The sequence below is a fragment of the Anomaloglossus baeobatrachus genome, chromosome 8 (assembly GCF_048569485.1).
Source record: "Anomaloglossus baeobatrachus isolate aAnoBae1 chromosome 8, aAnoBae1.hap1, whole genome shotgun sequence".
Lineage (NCBI taxonomy): Eukaryota > Metazoa > Chordata > Amphibia > Anura > Aromobatidae > Anomaloglossus > Anomaloglossus baeobatrachus.
This window is the reverse complement of record NC_134360.1, coordinates 250,904,512-250,926,746: the sequence shown is the minus strand read 5'-3', so window position 1 is coordinate 250,926,746 and position 22,235 is coordinate 250,904,512. Positions and strand designations below refer to the sequence as shown.

The following is a 22,235-nucleotide window of genomic DNA, read 5'->3' as shown; positions in this document are numbered from 1 at the left end:
TGTGATCCAGCATGACAATTATTTAGTGCTAATTGACTTTGATCCAGGGAACTAGTCAGATTGCCATACGAGGGGTCAGGAAGGAAGGAATTTTTCTCCTAATGTGGAGCTCAGTGTCGCCCCGTGAGGGTTTTGCCTTCCTCTGGATCACCATGTTAGGCTATAGGTTGAAGTTGATGGACTTAGTTTTTGGGGTTCTTATCACATTCTATGCTTTATGCCATATGATATCACAGCTTTATGTCCCCCACCATTCTCTTAAGCAGCTTAATCAGGTCATCACCTGGAATACCTTCCAATGTACATGTATGACTCGTCAAGACAATGTTCATTTGTGGAATCACTGGCTTCAGAAAGTGTTTGCAGCCATCAGTTGTGTTTTGGAGAGGAGGTGTTGTTACACAGCTCCATATGGTACAGAACCGTACCCTATTCCACATCTGTTCTAAGCCAGAATGTGACAAAAGGCTCTCAACTAAGTAAATAGAAACAACAGTCCAACATTTCTTTAAGACATGAAGGGCAGTCAGTCTGGTAAATTGCTAGAACCTTGAAGGTAATCATGGAAACCATTAATTGCTACGATTGAAACTGACTTTCCTGACGACCACTCCAGGAAATAACAAGCTCTCACCTAAGTAAAGAGAAACCATAGTCCATCATTTCTGTAAGACATGGTCAGTCAATCTGGTAAATTGCTAGAACCTTGAAGGTATCCTCAAGTGCAGTCAAGAAAACCATTAATCACTATGATGAAACTGACTCTCACAAGGACTACTGCAGGAAACAAGCAGCTCTCAACTAAGTAAAGAGAAACAATAGTCCATCATTTCTTTAAGACATGAAGGTCAGTCAATATGGTAAATTGCTAGAACCTTGAAGGTAACCTCAAGTGTAGTCAAGGAAACCATGAATCACTATGATGAATCTCACTCTCAAGACGACCGCTCCAGGAAATGAAGACCAAGAATTACCTCTGCTGCAGAGGATAAGTGCGTAAGAGGTTATTGTACTGTAACCAATTCGCTGTCCATCACATGCTGCAACACAGAATGCTGATGGGGTGCCATGTCACTATCTTCTCTTCTCCCATGAAGCTCAGACACTTCAAAGCAACTCATTATTTTTACTATAAATTGTGATACTGATCTATCGCAGGATATAGTACGAGCAATCAAACAATTGCAGAATTAGTCTCTTAAGGGGACTAAAAATAAAACAAAAAATAATGTAATATGTTATAAAAAAAACAGTAAGGAAATAAAAAAAAATATGTTTGGTATTTCTGCATCCATAAAAGTCTATTCTATAAAAATATCAAATTAATGAAAGCATATAATAAACGCTCAAAAGACATAAAATTAAAATACTAGTTGAATGCCACTCATATGGTAGCGGATGTAAAGAGTAAAAATAGTAAGAAAAATAAAAAAAAATAATAATTTATTAAAAATACAATGCGTTTCAGCTGTATCCAGCCTTCCTCAGGTGTCTAAAGGATTGTCAATACCTATAGCTTTTTTTAGATGTAAAACCATTAAAAAAATCATATATATGTATCATGTTATTTTATTTGTTAAATGGTAGATCCTCCTACTTCCTATATGGATAGGTATTGGCCATCGTTTAGACACCTGAAGCAGGCTGGATAACACCAAAATGCATTGTGTTTTTAATGATTTTTTTTTATTTGTTGGTACTATTTTTACTCATTACATGCGCTACCACCAGAGCGCCATTCACCGGGTTTTTCCACCTTAATCACACACTGCCGGGACTCCCATGGAGGAATATCCAGCGGCACACCAGGTCGGCTGCACCTATCGGATCCAGCATATGCGCAGGTGAGAAAATTGCCTATTTTTAGTTTTAATTACACTACACTCAGAAAGTGCTAGTCTGACCGTACAGGAACATGGTCTGAGCATACCACAGCTCCTGAGCAGGGGAGGAAACAAAAGAGTATAAAGACATTACAGCACGAGATCACAGCTGATTCTTTCTGTGAGGTAAAACATTTCCCTGCCTGTTTTTTTTTTTCAATATTTTACACATCCTGTGTCATTCACACAGAGGCCTCCATTGCACTCCCGCACATGCGCACTTTGATCTGCCCTGCTACTGGCAGATCAAAGTACTTTAGTGCGCCTGCGCAGGCGGTTTTTGACCTTTTCGCGCGCCTGTGCATTACAGTACTTTGCTCTGTCCTCAGCCTGGCAGCTCAAAGCTCGTCTGTGCAGGAGTGCAATGGCGGCCTCTGTGTGGACGATGCATGACGTGTCATGCACATGGGGCTGGGGAGGAGGACTGAGAGTAGCGACTCCCATAGGACCGGACCACCCCCTAAGTGAGTATTATGAATGTCTTTTTTATGTTATACACAGTGGCCTGGGCTCTTATATACAGTATTCTGGAATATAAGGGCTCACTGGTGGTGGGTGCAGCTCATAAGGGAAAAACCTGGTGATGGGTTCCCTTTAATGCAAAATTGAAAAATATATGGCTCTTGGAGGTAAGGGAGGAAAAAAGAAAGCACCAAAAAAAATGTCCCTGTTATATAGGGGTCAATTATCTGGCACAATAAAAGGAAAAATTACCAGCTCACCCACCTGGAGAACTACCAAATGGAACGGTGCAGGGATCAGCAAACAGCCAGACCGGGCTGCAGACAATCACTGAACTTGAAGAAAAAGAAGGGATCCAGCATCCAAGTTCCAATTGAATTATTTTTTTTTCTTTTTTCAACAAAGATAAAAGGGTTCTTCCATAATAATAAAATCCAAGTTACAGGGCAGGGTAGAAAAAATGGAACGCGTTTCGGAGTGACAACTCCTTACTCTGAACAAAAGTTCAGAGTAAGGAGTTGTCACTCCGAAACGCGTTCCGTTTTTTCTACTTGGATTTTATTGGATTTTATTATTATGGAAGAACCCTTTTTTATCTTTGTTGAAAAAATAAAAAAAAATAATTCAATTGGAACTTGGATGCTGGATCCTTTTTCTTCCAGTTCCGGGGTCAATTATCTGGTCTGTGCGGTAGAACCATGAAATTCTCCCGCTCTACATTGCGCCCGGTCACCAGCAGGTCCATCGCTGGACAAGTGGAGCGTGCACACCACTTTGCAATATTTTCTAGGACAATTGAAAAATAAATACAGTTCAATCTGTTAACAAAAAAAAAAAGAAATAAATGCTTCCCGGGGCCAATTTTGATATTTTCTACTCTAAAGATGCAGCCGCTCGCTGTGTCCTGTGGGCACGCGGCTCTTCTTGGCCGCGCCGCTATAACACACAGATTTTTGCAGGCGTGTATCAGTGACAGAGACTAACAGACTGTAAAAGATGTGTGTTTTTCCCAGTTTCTCTACTAGGAACATAGCCCTGAAGAAAAACTGAAATAAATAGGACAGCCTTGTCATATGGTGGCGCAGAGTCCAATCCTGCCTGACCTCAGGGTGTTGTTTTAAAATTAACTGCCAGAGCCGGGCGCACGGAACGTGAAATTGGAATTTACCACTTATATGTCATTTATTCAGCGTCTGCTCCATTTTAGGTCCCCCTAGGTGGTATTCATCAGGGGGTCTGCGCTGCCGGAGATATCTGCTAATTCATGAGATGCAAAAAGTACGCTGGGGTTAAGGTACAGCATACAAGGGGTTAATATTATCATATTCATGCATACGGTATAGCAATAAATTCCTGTAGTCTAAAAAAAAACAAATCTGCTAATCCGGCATATTCCATATAATCTGCAACATGCGGGTCAGATTTACCTATAGGAACAGTAACTCTGTGCCCATAGGTGATCGTGGGCATCATGCATTGAATATATAAATGGGGGGTATTTGTTTGCAAGCCTTTGGGTAGAGGGGTTGGCAGGACTTGTGCCTCCAATGATGTTTCCCAATAAACCATTATTCCTTAGGTTGGGTATTTAAAGGGTAAATGTTATTTTAATTTTTATTTAATAAATCAATAGCAGAAAGGAAAATAAGCAACTTTCTAATATATCTTATCAGACAAATTTGCTTTTTTTTCCCTCCTCCTGTACTTATTTAGTGAAGATTAATGTTCCCATAACTGAGATTGAAGATGACAGTTGGTGCTTTTAAGATCCTATGGAGAAGGGGAGGAGCTAGCGGTGACACGGACTGTTGGGCTATGTGCACACGCTGCAGATATGGTGCAAAAAAAAAATTCTGCATCAAATCTGCACCTTCTGGCAGAAAAACGCATCAAAAAATGCATCCGTTTTGGTGCCTTTTTTTCCCATGCTTTTTTTTTAGTGAAGTCAATGGCTGTTAGGGCTAAAAATGCAGGGAAAAAAAAATCGCTGCAATTTTTTTTTTCTGCACCAAATCTGCAAGGAAAAAAAAGCAATGTGTGCACAGCACTTCAAAAATCTCATAGACTTTGCTGGGTTCAGGATAGGCAGGCAGATTTTGATGCAGATTTCTCAAAAAGCGCATAAAAAAACGCACCATGTACACAGGCCCTAACAGCTCTCCATAGAACATTATAGGCACCAACTGTCATCTGCGATCTCAATATTCGCAAAATCTGTATTCACGGGACACAGATTTTACCTGTGAATTGAGAAATTTAAGATTAAAGTTCAGTCCAAGGAGGAGAAAATAGCAGATTTCTGTAATATACTGTTACAAAGTACAAAGTAATATATAAAATGAGGCAAAAAAATGCATAAAAGGTATTTACATTTAAGAGACACTAGATCTTCATTGAAGGGCACAAAACTCCAATAATTTAATTTTTTTGAACAGTTGATTTTTTTTTTTTTTTAATTTATTGGATCATTTAATGACAAACGTGGACATATACAATATTTAAAGGGATAAGAAACATGAGGACAAGAGTAAAGTGCAAAAATTAACAAAATTTTATTGAATACACAACAAGACATATATTTCATTAAAATGGTGCACTACCAGTATATCCTGGGGATGCCAACATGGGATAGACCAGTGTTTATAGCCGGAAAAGGTCAAAGAGACAAACTAGTCACAGTCTATATATATGTGGCTACAACTAGCCTAAACAGGTCACAATAATTGGGAACATACCCAGTAACAAGGGAACTGTTGTAGGTCAAATCAAACCGTGGTTGCCCACCATGTAGGGGTGGGGAATCATGGTGATGTCGCTGGCTATGCTGCAAATAACCATAAAAATGCAACAGGGAATAAACATGCAATAGCAATGTAGCACAAGTGTGCAAATAAGAGGTATTCCCTTACCTAAAGTGCTAAAGTGCAGACTAAGCCAGTGCAGGACGGCCGGCCGTGGACACAAACAGTTCCTATGGAGTGTGGGAAGGCATCCTCAGGTTTCAAAAGGTCTCCATCCAACGCGCGTTTCGCGGGGATAGCTTTTTCAAGGTGGAAAACCAAGGTAATAACCCCATGACCTGCCTAACGGTTATATATACCCCTTCTGATCTGAGCTCCAGCAGCTGGGTGGCCGGAAGTGGCGTGAAAACAGGAAGTGATATCACTTAGCAACAGACTTCTGTCACCATTGTACCTCAAAGTAGTTATGAGTGCATGTAATATGCGGATCCATAATGTGTCCAGACCAATCTTGGTTAAACCGCTAATAATTAGAGCAGGATACACCAAAAATCCAACCCTGACATGCATCATTACAAGGACGCACTTCCTGATGTAAACAACCGGAAGTCGTCAGCATAGAAGGCAGGGAAGGTCCAGTAACCGCTATGTGCGCTGATGTATAGTAACTATGGACGCTATTCCGGATCGTTACCGGAAGTCGTCATGAAAAGGGGGCGGGAGGATCTCACGTGACCGCTGTGGACGTCGATAGCTAAGGAAGCTATAGACGTGCTGCGGTGAGGCAGGAAGTCATCATAGATCCGGAAGTAAAGTCCGCCCCATCACTAGGTGAGTGACGCATGGATAATCCAATGACAATCCGAGTACGGGCGTATGGGGATCATCACAATGAGAGAGTGGACAAAGAAAGAAATCATCATATGACCACTATACACACGTCCATCCCACGGACACGCCTCTCCATCCCCAACTAATGCAAATGCAAAAGTAGAGCGCACATCCCTATCATAATAATCCGTGCCACATTGGGTAACTAAACTGGGCAGAAAGAGGTGCTGCTATTAGAGAATGATGATATGGTGATCAAGAATGCAAATTATGATCACTGGGAAAGGAGAGAGAAGAAGGATAGCCCTCCTCTCCCCAGACTTCGGCGCAATATGTAGACCCTCATAGCGGTCCTAAGACAAAAATGCCGTCAGTTTTTATACCTGGTGGGAAGGCCCCACGCGGCTAGCGGGGACGTGTCACCCCACAGCCACGCACCACCAATCCCGATCAGGAAGACAAAACCCAGGGCGGACCATGAGGCACCACATCGTGTCCTAGGTCCTGTCACCACAAGACCACCTGTTCCGAGGGACACGTATCTCCGAAAACAGGGTGTACATGTGTACAAGACAAGAACCGAGGAACACCATGGGGAAATGGAAACAGATCAAGAATAGTAAAAAAGTTTTTACCCATATCACCAAGTTGTTGAAAACCAAAAATGGTGCCTCATGGTCCGCCCTGGGTTTTGTCTTCCTGATCGGCATTTTTGTCTTAGGACCGCTATGAGGGTCTACATATTGCGCCGAAGTCTGGGGAGAGGAGGGCTATCCTTCTTCTCTCTCCTTTCCCAGTGATCATAATTTGCATTCTTGATCACCATATCATCATTCTCTAATAGCAGCACCTCTTTCTGCCCAGTTTAGTTACCCAATGTGGCACGGATTATTATGATAGGGATGTGCGCTCTACTTTTGCATTTGCATTAGTTGGGGATGGAGAGGCGTGTCCGTGGGATGGACGTGTGTATAGTGGTCATATGATGATTTCTTTCTTTGTCCACTCTCTCATTGTGATGATCCCTATACGCCTGTACTCGGATTGTCATTGGATTATCCATGCGTCACTCACCTAGTGATGGGGCGGACTTTACTTCCGGATCTATGATGACTTCCTGCCTCACCGCAGCACGTCTATAGCTTCCTTAGCTATCGACGTCCACAGCGGTCACGTGAGATCCTCCCGCCCCCTTTTCATGACGACTTCCGGTAACGATCCGGAATAGCGTTCATAGTTACTATACATCAGCGCACATAGCGGTTACTGGACCTTCCCTGCCTTCTATGCTGACGACTTCCGGTTGTTTACATCAGGAAGTGCGTCCTTGTAATGATGCATGTCAGGGTTGGATTTTTGGTGTATCCTGCTCTAATTATTAGCGGTTTAACCAAGATTGGTCTGGACACATTATGGATCCGCATATTACATGCACTCATAACTACTTTGAGGTACAATGGTGACAGAAGTCTGTTGCTAAGTGATATCACTTCCTGTTTTCACGCCACTTCCGGCCACCCAGCTGCTGGAGCTCAGATCAGAAGGGGTATATATAACCGTTAGGCAGGTCATGGGGTTATTACCTTGGTTTTCCACCTTGAAAAAGCTATCCCCGCGAAACGCGCGTTGGATGGAGACCTTTTGAAACCTGAGGATGCCTTCCCACACTCCATAGGAACTGTTTGTGTCCACGGCCGGCCGTCCTGCACTGGCTTAGTCTGCACTTTAGCACTTTAGGTAAGGGAATACCTCTTATTTGCACACTTGTGCTATATTGCTATTGCATGTTTATTCCCTGTTGCATTTTTATGGTTATTTGCAGCATAGCCAGCGACATCACCATGATTCCCCACCCCTACATGGTGGGCAACCACGGTTTGATTTGACCTACAACAGTTCCCTTGTTACTGGGTATGTTCCCAATTATTGTGACCTGTTTAGGCTAGTTGTAGCCACATATATATAGACTGTGACTAGTTTGTCTCTTTGACCTTTTCCGGCTATAAACACTGGTCTATCCCATGTTGGCATCCCCAGGATATACTGGTAGTGCACCATTTTAATGAAATATATGTCTTGTTGTGTATTCAATAAAATTTTGTTAATTTTTGCACTTTACTCTTGTCCTCATGTTTCTTATTCCTGTCATGAGTAGTGCTGGCACCTTCCCTGCCTAATTGAGGGAGGCTGGGTGCTTATTTTCTTATGGCTCTTGATGTGAGTTATGTTTTGTTAGTATTTAAAGGGAACCTGTCACCAGATTTGGGGCCTATAAGATGCGGCCACCATCTGTGGGCTCTTATATATAGCACTAGAAGGTGGCCCGATTCTACGCATCGGGTTTCTAGAATTTATGTATTGTGTAGTTCATGTATGATTTTTGTTATATATATATATATAGATGTTGTTGTGTGTAGTTACCAAGTGTTTGTGTAGGGCGCTGTACATGTTCTGAGTGTCGCGGGGTGTGAGAGCGGTGTTGTATGTGTGTTGCGTGTGTTGCGTTGTTTGTGGAGCGCTGTGTGTCTGTAGCGTTGTGTGTGTGTGTGTGTTGTGCGGTTTGTGTGGTTGTGGTGTGTTTTGGGGGGAGGTATGTTTTGAGCAATGTGTGTGTTGTGCAGTATGTGTGTATATTTGTGTGTGCAGCGTTGTCTGTGTGTGTGGGTGTCTGTGTAGGGCGTTGTTTGTGATTCCTAGTGTGTGTGTGTTGTGCAGTGCGCGTGTGTGTGTGTGTTGGGGGGAGGTGTGCACCTCCGATCGTGCTCCATCCCCCATGCTGCGCACCCCCCATCGTGCTGCATCACCCATGCTGCGCACTCCCAAACGTGCTCCATCCGCCATGCTGCGCACTCCCAAACGTGGTCCATCCGCCATGCTGCGCACTCCCAAACGTGCTCCATCCGCCATACTGCGCACTCCCCATCGTGCTGCATCCCCCATGCTGCGCACTCCTAAACGTGCTCCATCCGCCATGCTGCGCACTCCCCATCGTGCTCTATCCGCCATGCTGCACACTCCCAAACGTGCTCCATCCGCCATGCTGCGCACTCCCAAACGTGCTCCATCCGCCATGCTGTGCACCCCCTATCATGCTCCATCCGCCATGCTGCGCACTCCCAAACGTGCTCCACCCGCCATGCTGCGCACTCCCAAACGTGCTCCATCCGCCATGCTGCGCACTCCCAAACGTGCTCCATCCGCCATGCTGCGCACTCCCAAACGTGCTCCATCCGCCATGCTGCGCACTCCCAAACGTGCTCCATCCGCCATGCTGCGCACTCCCAAACGTGCTCCATCCGCCATACTGCGCACTCCCCATCGTGCACCATCCGGCATGCTGCGCACTCCCAAACGTGCTCCATCCGCCATGCTGCGCACTCCGAAACGTGCTCCATCCGTCATGCTGCGCACTCCCAAACGTGCTCCATCCGCCATGCTGCGCACTCCCAAACGTGCTCCATCCGCCATGCTGCGCACTCCCAAACGTGCTCCATCCGCCATGCTGCGCACTCCCAAACGTGCTCCATCCGCCATGCTGCGCACTCCCAAACGTGGTCCATCCGCCATGCTGCGCACTCCCAAACGTGCTCCATCCGCCATGCTGCGCACTCCCAAACGTGCTCCATCCGCCATACTGCGCACTCCCAAACGTGCTCCATCCGCCATACTGCGCACTCCTCATCGTGCACCATCCGGCATGCTGCGCACTCCCAAACGTGCTCCATCCGTCATGCTGCGCACTCCCAAACGTGCTCCATCCGTCATGCTGCGCACTCCCAAACGTGCTCCATCCGCCATGCTGCGCACTCCCAAACGTGCTCCATCCGCCATGCTGCGCACCCCCCATCATGCTCCATCCGCTTGGGAGTGCGCAGCATGCCGGATGGTGCACGATGGGGAGTGCGCAGTATGGCGGATGGAGCACGTTTGGGAGTGCGCAGTATGGCGGATGGAGCACGTTTGGGAGTGCGCAGCATGGCGGATGGACCACGTTTGGGAGTGCGCAGCATGGCGGATGGACCACGTTTGGGAGTGCGCAGCATGGGGGATGCAGCACGATGGGGAGTGCGCAGTATGGCGGATGGAGCACGTTTGCTCAGCCTCTCTCCTTCCAGCCTCCCTCAGCATCAGCCTCCCCCCTCCCAGCCTTCCCCAAGATCAGCCTCTCTGCTCCCAGCCTCCTCCAGCACGCCGTGCTCCTCTGCCGACACTCACCCACACCCGATCGCATCCACTCACCCACACAACCGATCGCATCCACTCACCCACACAACCGATCGCATCCACTCACACACACCCGATCGCATCCACTCACACACACACCCGATCGCATCCACTCACCCACACAACCGATCGCATCCACTCACACACACCCGATCGCATCCACTCACACACACCCGATCGCATCCACTCACACACACACCCGATCGCATCCACTCACACACACCCGATCGCATCCACTCACACACACCCGATCGCATCCACTCACACACACCCGATCGCATACACTCACACACACCCGATCGCATCCACTCACACACACAGACACTGACGATATTGCACATACGCGCTGATACTCACAACTTCCGGGGATATCACATGCTTCTGGCCATGTGATCCTCCGTCAGGTCCTGGAAGCTCACAGCACAATATCGCCGCCGAGAAGCAAGCGATATCCCAGGATGTTGTGAGTATTTGGATGCGATGTGATGTGTGTGTGTGAGTGTGATCTGATTTGTGTGTGTGTGTGTGTGTGTGTGCTGTTATGTGTCTGTATTTTCCGGCGCTGCAGGACCTTGATGTGTGGATGCGATGTGATGTGTGTGTGATGTGTGTGCGATGTGAGGTGTGTGTGAGAGTGAGTGTGAGCCGGTGTACACTGGTAACTATGATACACATCGGGTAACTAAGGGACCTTAGTTACCCGATGTTTATAATGGTTACCAGCGTTCACGGCCTCCGTTAAGATCCCAGCATCGCAAGGTTATGTGTGGCGCTGCCGGGATCCTGACGGAGGCGGTGTAGAAGCAAGCGATATCCCAGCATGTTGTGATGTGTGGATGTGATGTGTGAGGTGAGTGTGAGAGTGAGTGTGATCTGATGCGTGTGTGTGTACTCACCTGGGAATCGGAGCCCCGTGTCAGTTGGGCCACAGCGAGCGTGCATTGCGTGAGGGGGGCGGGGCCTGCAGAGAGCCGGGGCGAGAGGCCAATCCGTGGGGGGGGGCGGGGCCATGGCGAGCCCAGCGGCCAATCAGCTTTGTGTCACCGTAAGGACACAATTTCGGAGCATGACAGACAGACAGACAGATAGACAGACAGACAGACAGACAGACAGACAGAATAAGGCAATTATATATATAGATTCTAAGACACTATACACCGTGTGCAGAATTATTAGGCAAGTGGTATTTTAGCAGTTTTTTTTATTATTGATCAACAACTATGTTCTCAATCAATCCAAAAGACTCATAAATATCAGCGCTTAATATTTTTGGCAGTTGGAGGGGTTTTTAGATTTGGCTTCTTAGGAGGATTCTGTTTGTGCAGGTGACTATTACTGTGCAGAATTATTAGGCAACTTAATAAAAACCAAATATATTCCCATCTCTCTTGTTTATTGTCACCAGGTAACCAATATAACTGCACAAAATTTAGAAATAAACATTTCTGACATACAAAAACAAAACCCCAAAAAATGAGTGCCCAATATAGCCCAATATAGCCCCCTTTCTTTCTGATGACGCTCAGCAGCCGACCATCCATAGATTCTGTCATTGCTTGATCTGTTTACGATCCACATTGCGTGCAGCAGCCACCACAGCCTCCAGACACTGCTCCGAGAGGTGGACTGTTTTCCCTCCCTGTAGATCTCACATTTTATGAGGGACCACAGGTTCTCTATGGGGTTCAGATCAGGTGAACAAGGGGGCCATGTCATTATTTTTTCACCTTTTAGACCTTTACTGGCCAGCCACACTGTGGAGTGGTTGGATGCATGTGATGGAGCATTGTCCTGCATGACAATCATGTTTTTCTTGACTGATACCGACTTCTTCCTGTACCACTGCTTGAAGAAGTTGTCTTCCAGAAACTGGCAGTAGGTCTGGGAGTTGAGCTTCCTCCATCCTCAACCCGAAAAGGTCCCACAAGTTCATCTTTGCTGATCCCAGCCCATACCAGTCCCCACCTCCACCTTGCTGGCGTCTGAGTCGGAGTGGAGCTCTCTGCCCTTTACTGATCCAGCCTCTGGCCCATCCATCGGGACCATCAAGAGTCACTCTCATTTCATCAGTCCACAAACATAAAACCTTTGAAAAATCAGTCTTCAGACATTTCTTGGCCCAGTCTTGAGGTTTTATCTTATGTTTCTTGGTCAGAGGTGGTGGTTTTCAGCCTTCCTTACCTTGGCCTGTCCCTGAGTATAGCACACCTTGTGCTTTTTGATACTCCAGTAACGTTGCAGCTCTGAAATATGGACAAACTGGTGGCAAATAGCATCTTGGCAGCTTCATGCTTGATTTTCCTCAATTCATGGGCAGTTATTTTGCGCCTTTTTTGCCCAACACGCTTCTTGCGACCCTGTTGGCTATTTGCCATGAAACGCTTGATTGTTCGGTGATCACGCTTCAAATGTTTGGCAATTTCAAGACTGCTGCATCCCTCTGCAAGACATCTCACAATATGGACTTTTCAGAGCCCGTCCAATCTCTCTTCTGACCCATTTTGCCAAAGGAAAGGAAGTTGCCTAATAATTAAGCACCCCTTATATAGGGTGTTGATGTCATTACACCGCACCCCTCCTCATTACAGAGAGGCACATCACCGGATTTACTTAATTGGTAGTTGGCTCTCAGCCTATACAGCTTGGAGGAGGACGACAGGTATAAAAAGCATCATGTGATCAAAATACTCATTTGCCTAATAATTCTGCACACAGTGTATAATAGTCCAGGCCGCTGTGTATAATGTAAAAATCACTTTATAATACTCACCTAAGAGGCAATGCGGTGCAGACTGGTCGAATGGGTGTCTCCTCTCTCTGGTCCGCGGTGTCTCCTCTCTCTGGTCCGGCGCCTCCTCTTTCGGCCATCTTGGTCCTCCTTCTTCTGAAGCCTGGGTGCATGACGCGTCCTACGTCATCCACACAGGCCAGTATTGAGGTCCTGCGTAGGTGCACTTTGATATGCCCTGAGCAGGGCAGATCAAAGTATTGTAGTGTGCATGAGCAGGACGTCAATGCCGGCTAGTGTAGATGACGTAGGACGCGTCATGCACCCAGGCTTCAGAAGAAGGAGGACAAAGATGGCCGAAAGAGGAGGCGCCGGACCAGAGAGAGGAGACACCGCGGACCAGAGAGAGGAGACACCCATATGACCAGTCTGCACCGCCCTTTAGGTGAGTATTATAAAGTGTTTTTTACATTCTACACAGCGGCCTGGGCTCTTATATGCAGTATTCTGGAACACTGTATATAAGAGCTCACAGGTGGTGGCCGCAGTTTATAGTCATCAAATCTGGTGACAGGTTCCCTTTAACCCTTTAGTGACCAAGCTAATTTTGACCTTCATGACCAAGCCAAATTTTTGAAATCTGAATATATACAGCTAAAGCTCTGGAACACTTCAATGGATCCCAGTGATTCTAAGTTTCTTTTTTCATGGCACATTGGACGGTAAGGTTAGATAGGCTTTTTTTGTTGTTATTTGTGAAAATATTGGAATTTTGGTGAAAAGTTAGAAAATAAAAATCGCAAATTTTAAACATTTGTTTCGGATATCCTTACATTAGTTAGTCATGCTGTATAAAATAATTAATAAATAACATTTTCCATGTGTCTACTTTACGTCCGCATCGTTTTTGAAATGTAATTTTATTGTGTATGGGAGTATTGAGGGTTAAAAGTTTAGTCGCAATATTTCACTTTTATCACAAAATTTGCAAAACCTGTTTTTTTTTGGGATCTATTTAGAATTAATCGGACTTAGAGGAGCCGATATATTGGAAACTCCTCAAAGTGACGCCATTTTAGAGAACTGCACCCCTCAAATATTTCAAAACTGCTGTCAGGATTCTGTTTAACCCTTCAGGTGCTACACAGGAATTAGTGCAAAGTAATGGAACGGGAAAAAAAAAAATACTTCTAAAATTTTGCTTTAGCCCCAAATTTTTCACTTTTACAAAGGATAGCATGACCAATTAGACACTAAAATTGGTTACCCAGTTTCTTCCGAGTGTGCTGATACCCCGCATGTGGTCAGAAATCGCTGTTTGGACAAACGGCCAAGCTCAGAAGGCACAGAGCGCTTTATGAATTTTGGAACAAAAAATTGGCTGAAATACGTAGATCGCGTGCACTGTGCCACATTTGCAGAGCCCATAAGGTACCTAAACAGCAGAAACCCCCAACAAGTGACTCCATTTTGAAAACTACACCCGTCAAGGATTTTACCAGAGGTATAGTGCGCATTTTGAACCACAGAATTGTATAACAGTAAGTTGTCATATTGAAAATTTTCAATTTTTTTCACAAAAATGTTATTTAACCCCAAATTTTTCACTTTTCCAAGAGTTAACAAGAAAAAGTTGACCCCACAGTTTGTTACCCACTTTCCTCTGAGCGCGGCGATGCCCCACATGTAGTCAAAAGTTCTGTTTGGATACACGGGAGGGCTCGGAACGGAAGAAACTACATTTGTAATTTGAATTTTGCTGGAATAGGTTGCAGACACCATGTCTCATTTCCAGAGCCCCTGAGGTACCAAAGCAGCTGAAACCCCCACAAGTGAACCCATTTTGGAAACTAGACCTATTAAGGAATTCATCTAGGGGTGTGTTCATTATGTCACAGAACTTTTTATGCAGACATTATAGCATGGATCGCAAATAATTCTTTCTTTGAGGTAAAACATTTTTTAAAAACAGAAAGGAAATGTTTTATCTCCCAGGAAGAATCAGCTATGATCCCGTGCTGTAATGTCTGTATACTCTTTTTCTTCCTCACCTGCCCAGGAGTTGTGCTATGATTGGACCATGTTCCTGTATGGTCAGACACGGCCATTACACAGTACGGTCACAACACTACATTATCTCAGCACATGAATATTTTTTTTAAACACATCCAATTGTAGAAATTATTATTATTATTATTGCAAGATCTATTCATTATAATCAACTTTAAAATTAAATTTCTTAGTGAGAAAACCCCTTTAAGTAAGAAAAAAATGGTCTCCAAAGTGCAAAGGTTTAGGAAGAACACTTGTGTAGCTTTCTTAGAGGAAAAGTAGGATTTGCTGTTCCGCCGTTTTGGTGATTCCATTAATTTATTGAATGTCGGAGATGGACAATGCCAATACATGACTCTCCTCTGAGGATAGTCCTACATTTTTGGAACATGCTTGAACTGATGAAACAGAAAACAGCTGGAGACCCTCGGGTTACCCTCCCCGGTCTTTGCAGTGTATGGTGAAGACTTAGTTGGCCTTCGCAGCATATCCTCTCTGTTCATGGATGCTCTTTGGCCTGGTCTTCTCCTTTGGCCTGGTCTTCTTCTCTTCCTTCTCTCATTTACTGTGTTCTTCTGCGTGTCCCAAGGTCAGGCCGTGTATCTAAATAATCGAGCTCTCCCCATACTCCATATATCAGTGACAAGGAAGGAGGACGTGAGAATTAGGCTGTAATTTTCTTCTGCTCCTATTAATTGTTCCGGTGATATATGGACTTGTCGGAGGCGCTGGAGTCCGGTCTTAGGAGGAGGATAAGTTTCATTAGAGACTCTTCTTCCATGATCTCTACAGTAATAGCATAAGAAAACCAATAATATTGATTGATTTTACATTTCTGACTGTCTGTCCTGGCCCAAGAGTCCTAGATAGGACTATGGAAACGAATATCAGCCTTTTTAACCCCGTAAAGGGAAGCAACCAGCAGGATTATCATATAGAAAGTAAAGCCGGTGCTATGCTGGGGATCGGATGCTGAATGTAAGCAGAGCTTCTGTTCTGAGATTGGAGCTTTTATTTCAGAAATACGTGCAAGTAAAGTTCCAGCAATGCACTGATATTTGATTGACAGGTGCAACAGGAAGAGAATATGTGGGTCGGGTCTTGCTTCCATTTCCATTGCCCGGATTTTGTAGGCAAAACCTGAAGGAGAAAATGAAGAACCGACTGCGTAGATCCCAATCAAAGATCTTCTCACACATTTTAATGTTAGGCCGCTTTCACAAATCCCATTTTGCGGGGGGTTTGGACGGAAGCCCTGACGGGACCACTGACCGGGGAGAGGATGGCAGTGTGAAAGCCTCCTTACACTCAAAATATTGGGTAACAACAGCACATTAGTAAAAATCAGATGTCATTTGTTTCGCCTGAACGCTTTCTCCAGGCTCTGATGCTATACGCAGGTTCCTCTAGTTCCAGGCAGAAGCTGTTGGTTTCCATTGCTGGATAAGCCGCATCCTCTACAATTCCTGTTCCTATGGCACGGCTGTGCATGGGATGCATGCAGTTTAGATGAAGGCTATTTTAACAGACGGCCATGTTTTGCAGACTGACCTCAGGCCACAGTCTCCTATGTCTATGAGGCAGTAAGCTCGGGCATTGGACACAAGTCTCAGTTATTGAATTCAGCCCTATGACCTCACTATACCTGATGTAGAACATCCGGCCCCTCGCCCCCGGTGTATATTCTTCGCCCCCCCGCCATGCCGTCTGCCTTTACTAACATGTGACAGACTGGCCGGTGGTGCGGAGCTCACTGATACCAGCGCGACCTGTAAAAGGAGCCACCGGGGTAACAAGTCCGTTCATGATATATCTTCCTCCTAAATCTTCATCACCTGTGAGTGATATTACTGAGAAGTGGAAGGAACCGCTGCAACTCAGCCCCGAAGTGGAGACCCCATAATGCCACAAAGCGAGGGGCCGAGTGCTGAGGAGCAGAGCGCAGAAACGTCGCCACTGCTCTGCTGACTCCATAACTGCAGAGTCCAGACCTCCTCTGGTAACATCATTACAAACACTGCGCCTGCCGGGGGTTTCATGGCCGAGCAGCTGCAGCCGTACATCACAAAGCACAATGCTGAGCCATACATCACCAAGCACAATGCCGAGCCGTACATTACCAAGCACAATGCCGAGCCGTACATTACCAAGCACAATGCCGAGCCATACATCACCAAGCACAATGCTGAGCCGTACATCACCAAGCACAATGCTGAGCCATACATCACCAAGCACAATGCCGAGCCGTATATCACCAAGCACCATGCCGAGCCGTACATCACCAAGCACAATGCCGAGCCATACATCACTAAGCACAATGCCGAGCCGTACATCACCAAGCACAATGCCGAGCCATACATCACCAAGCACAATGCCGAGCCGTGCATCACAAAGCACAATGCTGAGCCGTACATTACCAAGCACAATGCCGAGCCATACATCACCAAGCACAATGCTAAGCCGTACATCACCAAGCACAATGCAGAGCCGTACATCACCAAGCACAATGCTGGGCCATACATCACCAAGCACAATGCTGAGCCGTACATCACCAAGCACAATGCTGAGCCGTACATCACCAAGCACAATGCCGAGCCATACATCACTAAGCACAATGCCGAGCCGTACATTACCAAGCACAATGCGGAGCCGTACATCACCAAGCACAATGCTGAGCCGTACATCACCAAGCACAATGCCGAGCCATACATCACTAAGCACAATGCCGAGCCGTACATCACCAAGCACAATGCTGAGCCGTACATCACCAAGCACAATGCTGGGCCATACATCACCAAGCACAATGCTGAGCCGTACATCACCAAGCACAATGCTGAGCCGTACATCACCAAGCACAATGTTGGGCCATACATCACCAAGCACAATGCTGAGCCGTACATCACCAAGCACAATGATGAGCCATACATCACCAAGCACAATGTTGAGCTGTACATTACCAAGCACAATGCCAAGCCGTACATTACCAAGCACAATGATGAGCCATACATCACCAAGCACAATGCTGGGCCATACATCACCAAGCACAATGCCGAGCCGTACATCACCAAGCACAATGCTGAGCCGTACATCACCAAGCACAATGATGAGCCATACATCACCAAGAACAATGCTGAGCCGTACATCACCAAGCACAATGTTGAGCTGTACATTACCAAGCACAATGCCAAGCCGTACATTACCAAGCACAATGATGAGCCATACATCACCAAGCACAATGCTGGGCCATACATCACCAAGCACAATGTCGAGCCGTACATCACCAAGCACAATGCTGGGCCATACATCACCAAGCACAATACCGGGCCATACATCACCAAGCACAATGCTGAGCCGTACATCACCAAGCACAATGCTGAGCCGTACATCACCAAGCACAATGCTGGGCCATACATCACCAAGCACAATGCTGAGCCGTACATCACCAAGCACAATGCTGAGCCGTACATCACCAAGCACAATGCCGAGCCGTACATTACCAAGCACAATGCCGAGCCATACATCACCAAGCACAATGATGAGCCATACATCACCAAGCACAATGCTGGGCGGCCATACATCACCAAGCACAATACCGGGCCATACATCACCAAGCACAATGCCGAGCCGTACATCACCAAGCACAATGCTGAGCCGTACATCACCAAGCACAATGCTGAGCCGTACATCACCAAGCACAATGCCGAGCCGTACATCACCAAGTACAATGCCGAGCCGTACATCACCAAGCACAATGCCGAGCCGTACATTGGCAAGCACAATGCCAGACCGTACATCACCAAGCACAATGCCGAGACGTACATCACCAAGTACAATGCCGAGCCGTACATCACCAAGCACAATGTCGAACCGTACATCACCAAGCACAATGATGAGCCGTACATCACCAAGCACAATGTCGAGCCGTACATCACCAAGCACAATGTCGAGCCGTACATCACCAAGCACAATGCCGAGCCATACATCACCAAGCACTATGCTGAGCCATACATCACCAAGCACAATGCTGGGCCATACATCACCAACCACAATGCCGAGCCGTACATCACCAAGCACTATGCTGAGCCATACATCACCAAGCACAATGCTGGGCCATACATCACCAAGCACAATGCCGAGCCGTACACCACCAAGCACAATGCTGGGCCATACATCACCAATCACAATGTCGAGCCGTACATCACCAAGCACAATGATGAGCCATACATCACCAAGCACAATGCCGAGCCATACATCACCAAGCACAATGCCGAGCCGCACATCACCAAGCACAATGCTGAGCCGTACATCACCAAGCACAATGCCGAGCCAAACATCACCAAGCACAATGCTGAGCCGTACATCACCAAGCACAATGCCGAGCCATACATCACCAAGCACAATGCCGAGCCGTACATAACCAAGCACAATGCTGGGCCATACATCACCAAGCACAATGCCGAGCAGTACATCACCAAGCACAATGCTGAGCCATACATCACCAAGCACAATGCCGAGCCATATATCACCAAGCACAATGCAGAGCCGTACATCACCAAGTACAATGCCGAGCTGTACATCACCAAGCACAATGCTGAGCCGTACATCACCAAGCACAATGCCGAGCCAAACATCACCAAGCACAATGCTGAGCCGTACATCACCAAGCACAATGCCGAGCCATACATCACCAAGCACAATGCCGAGCCGTACATCACCAAGCACAATGCCGAGCCGTACATCACCAAGCACAATGCCGAGCCATACATCACCAAGCACAATGCCAAGCCGTACATCACCAAGCACAATGCCGAGCCGCACATCACCAAGCACAATGCCGAGCCGTACATCACCAAGCACAATGCCGAGCCATACATCACCAAGCACAATGCAGAGCCATACATCACCAAGCACAATGCTGAGCCGTACATCACCAAGCACAAGGCTGAGACGTACATCACCAAGCACAATGCCGAGCCATACATCACCAAGCACAATGCTGAGCCGTACATCACCAAGCACAATGCTGAGCCATACATCACCAAGCACAATGCCGAGCCATACATCACCAAGCACAATGCCGAGCCATACATCACCAAGCACAATGCTGAGCCATACATCACCAAGCACAATGCTGAGCCGTACATCACCAAGCACAATGCCGAGCCATACATCACCAAGCACAATGCTGAGCCGTACATCACCAAGCACAATGCCGAGCCGCACATCACCAAGCACAATGCCGAGCCGTACATCACCAAGCACAATGCCGAGCCATACATCACCAAGCACAATGCAGAGCCATACATCACCAAGCACAATGCTGAGCCGTACATCACCAAGCACAAGGCTGAGACGTACATCACCAAGCACAATGCCGAGCCATACATCAGCAAGCACAATGCTGAGCCGTACATCACCAAGCACAATGCTGAGCCATACATCACCAAGCACAATGCCGAGCCATACATCACCAAGCACAATGCCGAGCCATACATCACCAAGCACAATGCTGAGCCATACATCACCAAGCACAATGCCGAGCCATACATCACCAAGCACAATGCCGAGCCATACATCACCAAGCACAATGCCGAGCCGTACATCACCAAGCACAATGCTGAGCCATACATCACCAAGCACAATGCTGAGCCGTACATCACCAAGCACAATGCCGAGCCATACATCACCAAGCACAATGCCGAGCCGTACATCACCAAGCACAATGCCGAGCCATACATCACCAAGCACAATGCCGAGCCATACATCACCAAGCACAATGCCAAGCCGTACATCACCAAGCACAATGCCGAGCCGCACATCACCAAGCACAATGCCGAGCCATACATCACCAAGCACAATGCTGAGCCGTACATCACCAAGCACAATGCTGAGCCGTACATCACCAAGCACAATGCTGAGCCGTACATCACCAAGTACAATTCCGAGCCGTACATTGCCAAGCACAATGCCAAGCCGGACATCACCAAGCACAATGCCAAGCCATACACCACCAAGTGTAATGCTACCACCACTGGACTCTGGAGGAGACGTGTTCTGTGAAGTGATGGAACACAATGCTCTACCACTGTCCAATGGATGAGTCTGGGTTTGGCGATTTCCATGAGAATGTTACCCACCTGACTGCATTGTACCTACTGTAAGGTTTGGTGGAGAAGGATAGTACGATGGGCTTGTTTCTCAAGGTTTGGCTTCAGCTCCATTGCTTCAGTGAATGTTTCAGCATACAAAAACCTTTGGACAATTGTAGCTTTAATATTTGTAATATATAATATTTGTAATATTGTTAAGGCTATTATAGCTGCAAAGTGCGGACCACCTCCATATTAATATTAATTCATGTCTATGGACTTATGGAAGGTCATAAAGGCTCCTGTAGGTGTAATGTGGAGGTGTCCCAATACTTTTGTAAACATTGTGTATTCGGCTGGTCCCATGAATGGTGGGTGATGGACAACCCTAAGGCTACCTTTACTTTTTTTTTTTTTTTTGCAGTCCAGCACCTCCTTCAACAGAGACACGATGAAAGCCGGCACCGGCAGGAGATTTCTTGGAGGTCTTCTGGACAACTCTTCCTATTGTTACACCTTGGAGGTCTCCTTCTATAGCTACATGCTGAGTGGGACCATCTCGGCTGTTCCTTACACCGAGGAAGCCTGTATCCTTTTATAACAATAGTTTAACATGGAGAAACTCAAGGTAAGGAATAAAAGGAACCTATGAAATCTATGGGAAACATGAAAACCATTACCTGTGACAGCAGAATTTAGGAATTTTCCCTAATATGACATCTATTCCTGTTACTAAGGCTTTGACAACCATTCTCAAAAATGACATTTTTCTTTTAAAGAAGAGTTGTCGCCACTGCCTTCCCGTTGTGCTATACTATGTCATGGTCCAATAATGCACTTAAAGGGAATCTGTCAGCAGGTTTTTGCTACCTGATTTGAAAGCAGCATGATGTAGGAAGAGATCCTGAATCCAATGATATATCACTTAGATTACTGGCTGCAGCCATTCTGACATAATCAGAATTTTTGCATGTAGCAGAGCTGAGAGAGCTGTCCTGCCCACACCTGTTTCTGTAGAGATTGTACATTGACAGTGAAGTGTCAATCAGAGGAGGGGCTGTGCTGGACTGTGATGACATTGTAGTCTAGCAATTATAAGTCCTGCTGGTTACACAAACAGAAAATAAGCAACAGATCGGACCTTGACAAGACAAGCATCCCTGAATTCTATGTTTCAACCCTTGCAGCATACTGTCTTCAGATTACATAGCAAACACCTGCTGAC

The 22,235-nt window shown here is 46.3% G+C and overlaps 1 protein-coding gene across 7 annotated transcripts in view; it reads left to right on the top strand.

The window, feature by feature from the left end:
* LOC142249007 (cytosolic carboxypeptidase 6-like) overlaps nucleotides 1-22,235 on the top strand; it is a 2,064,630-nt gene that overhangs the window by 1,866,710 nt on the left and 175,685 nt on the right. For all 7 annotated transcript variants that reach the window (XM_075320539.1, XM_075320540.1, XM_075320543.1 and 4 more), the window contains one exon: nucleotides 21,435-21,597. In XM_075320539.1, coding sequence (XP_075176654.1) covers nucleotides 21,435-21,597 — 163 coding nt within the window. The remainder of the gene's footprint in view (nucleotides 1-21,434; nucleotides 21,598-22,235) is intronic.